Here is a 5,997-nt window from a genome sequence, read left to right on the forward strand (position 1 = left end):
TACCATGTTCCTACAACTCACATTAAGTTGTAGCACTGAACTGTAGTGACAGCTTTAAGGTGCTGTGCCTTTGGTTTTCCTGTTGTTTCTGCAAACGTTTAAAAAAAAAAAAGTCTGTAGAACTTTTGGTGTAAAACAGTAGCTGCTGCTGTAGTTAAATTGCTGCTAAGTGTCTAGGTGATAAAAGCCTTCTCCCACGCTTGCCTCTCTGAACAACACTATTGTCAGGAAAAATGTATGCCTCTTTTTCCAGTAAGAAGAAGGTCTCTGATAGCATTAGTATTTAGACAAGACACTGAGCTGATGATTATGAAATGCATTAATGGATGTGTCACTATTTTAGAAGAGCACATCTAATAAATTGTTTATGCATGCTGTCTCATTGTATGTATTTATTTTATAGGATATTTTAAACATAAAATTGCACAGCTCAAAGTAGAACTCTTCTGTGACCTCCTCACCTCAAGGGCCTGCATTCAACAGAACTGATCCCAGTTCCCAGCCAGTCGTGTATACTGCTTGAAGGAAAATGAACATACTGAACAGCCACCACTTTTTGTACTTTCTGCCTACAACACGCCTTGTCATCTTACTAGCAGCTTTGACAACTGCAGAGGATGTGACTAACAGCACTTTCAACCGCACTGACATGAGTGTGGGATCTGTGCCTGTGGTAATCTCCCGCATCGACCATATTATCGTCAAGGAGGGGAGTAGTGCCTTGATCGACTGCAATGTCCAAGGTAGTCCTAGTCCACATTACAGATGGTACAATTCCAATGGCCGCCTGCTCCAAGAGGAAGAAAACAAAGGTAAGATCCTAGCATTCTCACTGATGGAGCCTGTCCAGAGACGCTTCTGATTTCAGCAGGTTGACTAACAACCTGAATTTAATAGCCTGACTGTGCTATTTTCCTGTGTGAAAATAAATTAAAGCCCAGTAGCAACCATACATTTGTTGTGTGCACCTTGGAAGAAAACCATAACATCTTTTTTTATGCTGTTTATAGCAACACATAGCAAGAAGCCAAAGCACTTAACAGAAGGTGTAGACAGGCTTCTTTTCATTGGAAGACTTCAGGTTTGATCTTATTCCCCATTCTGTCCTGTTTTGTTCTTCTCTAAACCAAAAAAAGACTAAAAATCTATTTTCCAACTCAAGGGAGGGTTTGCTAGACATATATATGAGAATAGTTTGTTGGCATGAATTCAACACAGCTAACTCTGATAAGCTTGGTGTCTTTATGCATGGTGCCATGGGAGTGTGAGAAACAAGAGATGCCCGGAATGACCAACATAAAAACCTATATAAGGCAGCAGTCAGAAGGACCAGCCAAGTTTGTGCCTTCCTAGCTTTAGTTAAGACTCTTCAGTTGCATTTGCCAGAGACCTTAATTACACATGAGCTTGTTTTCCTTACATAGAAGGTTTGGATGATAATCCTAATTATACTTCTAGAGAACATTTTGGGGGGGGAGGGGGGGAAGGAGGGAGGTGTGTAAGGTGTTTTGCTCATGTAATCCTTCCATACTGACTGCTTTGTTAACAGCATGATGAAATAAACTCTTTAGTTATTCATAGTAAATGCAAGATAGCTTGCTTAACTCATAGCTGACATGAGGGAGAACTATGCTATGATGGAAGTAATAATTGACCCAGCTGGATGTACAGCAGCATCTGCAAAAGCTTACTGCTTAACTGGTTATATTTTACATTACAGTATTTTATCATTTTCTGAGTAAAGCTAGAGAAAGGAATTATTTGAGCTAGTAAGCCAACTTGTGCTATCATGGCAACATACTGCGATCAGTGCACTAGGGTGTTTCGCTAAGGCTAACAGAAATGTTCCTGTTCAGTGAGGTATCTAACATTAGGTCACAGAATCAGAGAACATTATAGTCACAGAACATTATAGTCACAGAATCACAGAAGGCATCAGGTCGGAAGGAACTTTCCAAGGTCATCTCATCTAACCCCCCTGCAGTGAGCTAGATCAGGTTGCTCAGGATATCATCAAGTTTGACCTTAAATGCCTTTAGGAATGGTGTCTCCATCACCTCTCTGGACAATTTGTTCCAGTATTTCACTACCCCCATTATAAAGAAATTCTTCCTAATGTCCAACCTAAATTTACTTTGCTGTAGTTTAAAACCATTTCCCCTCGTCCTTTCACTACATGCTCTTGTAAACAGTTCTTACCCAGCTATCTTTTAGTAGGCTTTCTTTTAGTCAGCTGAGAGAGATAGCAACTAACAGAAATATTTAGGTAGGTGGGCAAAAACTTTGACAAAATGAATAAAATTGCAGACGTGGTATTTTAAGGCAACGTAATTTTAAGTTAGACTTCAAACAGTGCACTTCCTCCTCTAAGAAAACAGCCTTCCTGTGAGAAATATTTCCTAGCACCAGACCATTCTTTACAATGTGTATAGTTATGTTGAGTGTGGTTCTGAATTGTTAGCAAAATCCAGCAATGATACCTTTTCTAACCATTGTTTTTTCATTAGGCTTATGCTGTCTGCCAGGATCCACTGGCACAGGCCCAGTCACTGAGTCACATTTCAATGCCATTATGCCATTTATAACAGCTGGAGCCAGGATATATCAGCAAGGCTGATTTTACAATTAATAAAGACCTACTTTGCCAACACTGTAATTCAAAGAAATGCTGAGCAGCCAATACTCCATTTTTTTTCTTATTTCAGAGGTGGAGAAAGAAGTGTCATCTGTTAATAATGTTAGCATTTCACCTGGAAGAGAGTTTTCCTCTGAATTTGCCTAACTTTAGCAGATTGGGGCAATTTATTCTATGTGAAGATCTACTCTAGACTGAGCTTTTTATTTATTCTATGTGTTTTAATTTCAGGCAAAGTAATTAAGCATTTTTCAAGAATTAAGGTAGGGCAAAAAATAGTGTTTCAGCTAAAAAGGTAAAAATTCTAAGTAACAGGATAATAAGATGTAATAAAGATCTGTCCATATAGGAATTTAGGGAGGAATCTTGAGGGAACACTTTCTACATAGGCTTCTACTGTAGACAATGTGAAAAACCCAATTTGGATAAGCTCATAACTTCTCTGAATTAAAGGTGATTTTTGACAAATGAGTTTCAGAATTGCCCACAGATTCTTCCTTGAAAGAAATAAAGTGAAAAATAGAGTAATCTTTTTAACAATGGAAGAACTTCCATGAAAAGGATAAAGTAAATGTAGAATCAAGGTATACACCAACTTTTGGCAGGACTGTAATCCTTGCACTGTGATTTACATGCATTGGGACTTGTGGTGTTGTAGTCCTTTAATCATAGATTCTGTGTCTTTGCTCATCTGCCTGAATAGACTGAAGTTGCAGCTGGTTAGGTAAGATTTAAAGGAAAACAACTTTCTGATAATAGAGACAGGTAAACACCTGAAAGTGAAATTCCTCCTTCTTTATGACATCTTCCTGTATGAAGTATTCAAAAGGTATGGAGGCACTCCAACAGTTTCTGGCTGCTCTCTCCACCATGTGAACCGTTGGAGTTGAATCATGTTTATTATATCAAAGTTGCAATCTAGTAAGTCATACCACATGGAATAAAGCAAAAAAATACATATCCTCAGAACTTGGAAGTGATATTTGAATAAAGATGAAGCTCATTTGGGGAACTGAAAATCTAATTCGTTACCAATATATAGTGGCAAAAAGTAACCAGCTGAATCTTGAATCACTTTGACAGTGATAGAATTGCTGATTTTTAACATGTTGTTTCAAACTCAGTTTATTAGCTAAATAGTTCTGCTGTTCCATATCCTTCAAAGGACATGAAATGAAATGTGCATGTATAATTACATATTGTGAGCAAATATATCAGTTGTATTACACCGATATAAATTAAATGTAAAAGTTCCATCTTGGTGCACAGAAGTTCATAATAGCAATGATGTTTTCTTAATTGTTCATGGCTATTCTCTTACTCATCCATGTTACTCCTCTGACCCTATTTCCCTTTTTTAAAAAATCATACTTCAAAATTAGATTCAGAACACTTAAGAAGGCAGGCAGTATACTATACGATGTCTGAAATGTTAGGGCTTTGGAAGTTTACACAAACAGAATTATATACAGTACAGTAGCAAAACACCAAAATAACCTAATTGTAAGAAAATGCATTGTTAGGCAACAAAATGAGGGCTTAGCAGGTTTTTCTGCCTCACAATCCCATTATTACTGTTCTTTGAAGAAGTGTGGCATGTGCTTAGGAGGCTCTCTGGGGTAAGTAGTCATATCTTTGTAACCTAAATGACCATAAGATTGTAATAGAGGTCATGCATATCAACTTTTTTAAATGAGACTCTTTTAGGGCATGATCTGATTATTCACAGTTGATGTCAGGGATCTGATAGTAAACTAGCTAGAATCTCAGAAACAGACCAGCCTTTGTGATGTTAAATTCTTTGTCTTGTGAACGTTTCCTTCTTCCAGAATCTGAAGTTAGTTTGACAAAGCTCATGTTCAAGAATACGCTGGTCATGTGAACAAAACACTTCTAACTACATTACTCTGTCTCCTCTCCAGCAGGAAAATGGTGGTTTCTTGACAATGGGCTACTAAACATTACCAGAGTGTCTTTTGAAGACAGAGGCAAATACACGTGCGTCGCATCTAATATGTATGGCAGTGCTAACAATACTGTGACGCTGAGGGTTGTTTTCACCTCTGGAGATATGGGAATCTATTATATGATTGTCTGCCTTGTAGCTTTTACCATTGTTATGATACTGAACATTACTCGTTTGTGTATGATGAGCAGTCACCTGAAGAAAACTGAGAAAGCAATCAATGAATTCTTCAGAACAGAAGGGGCAGAGAAACTCCAGAAAGCCTTTGAGATTGCAAAGCGTATCCCAATTATCACTTCAGCCAAAACACTCGAGCTTGCCAAAGTAACCCAGTTCAAGACAATGGAATTTGCTCGCTATATTGAGGAGCTTGCTCGAAGCGTACCTTTGCCACCTCTTATCATGAACTGCAGGACTATAATGGAAGAAATTATGGAGGTTGTTGGTCTGGAGGAACAAGGACAGAATTTTGTGCGGCAGACAGCAGAAGGCCAGGAAACCACCGAAACAGATGAGCTGTACATGATCCCGAATGCTTTGAAGCGCAGTGACTCTCCCACGGCTGACTCTGATGTATCGTCACTGCATGAGCCACCTCAACAGATTGCAATAAAAGTGTCAGTTCACCCATTGTCCAAAAAGGATTGCATGGATGGTCAATCACAAGAAAGCATGCAGCTGGACACCAAGGAAGAAGACACTCCTCAAACACCAGCACTTTCTGCAGAGCCCCCTCCTGAGCCTTCTGCTGAACTCAGTTCTGATGACACAGCCTTGGCAAATGACAAAAATACGTGTGTTATATATGAAAGCCATGTATGATAGTTACTCCTGAATCTATGCATAGCAGGAAAATCAGGTGAAGCTCTTTTAAAAATACATATTGTACTTGCCGCTAAGCCTTACCTGGAGACTATCATAGCAAAAGCATGTATGTGGGTTATTTGGCACTTTCTTCTCAGTTTGACTTTAGTTTACCATGATGTGTGGCAGAGTAATTGCTATTACATTAATATTAATTGCTCTTTTTGATTAGGAGTATTTCCAAGAAACATTTACCTCAGCATTTTCTAGGTTGGAGTCACCTGTAGTGGCCTCCTGGAAGTCATTGGTAGTCTTTGATGTAGGAGACTTGAACTTACTAAACATAAAACCAGTTTTAATTTTCCTCCTTCACTCGCATTATTTCAATCTATTGCATTTTTGCAAATATCTTGTGAATTTGAAATATTGCCCAAGAGGCAGCACTCTAGTAGCCAAATAAAATTCTAATAGATCCCATTTACAAAGCCTGTTTGCTCAGCTGCATTGTGATTTAGAGGGCTATTAAAGAAAGTTAAAATGTTTCTGTTTCATTTGAGACCACAGTGCTTAGGCACATGGGAAATAGTTTTCC

At 38.5% G+C, this 5,997-nt stretch overlaps 1 protein-coding gene across 1 annotated transcript; it reads left to right on the top strand.

The window, feature by feature from the left end:
• Positions 1-529: 529 nt before the first annotated feature.
• On the top strand, positions 530-5,423 carry MFAP3L (microfibril associated protein 3 like). Its single transcript, XM_054383179.1, has 2 exons — positions 530-812; positions 4,561-5,423. Exons 1-2 carry the CDS (start codon positions 530-532, stop codon positions 5,421-5,423), a joined length of 1,146 nt encoding a protein of 381 aa, XP_054239154.1.
• Positions 5,424-5,997: the final 574 nt, after the last annotated feature.

The sequence above is a fragment of the Indicator indicator genome, chromosome 8 (assembly GCF_027791375.1).
Source record: "Indicator indicator isolate 239-I01 chromosome 8, UM_Iind_1.1, whole genome shotgun sequence".
Classification (NCBI taxonomy): domain Eukaryota; kingdom Metazoa; phylum Chordata; class Aves; order Piciformes; family Indicatoridae; genus Indicator; species Indicator indicator.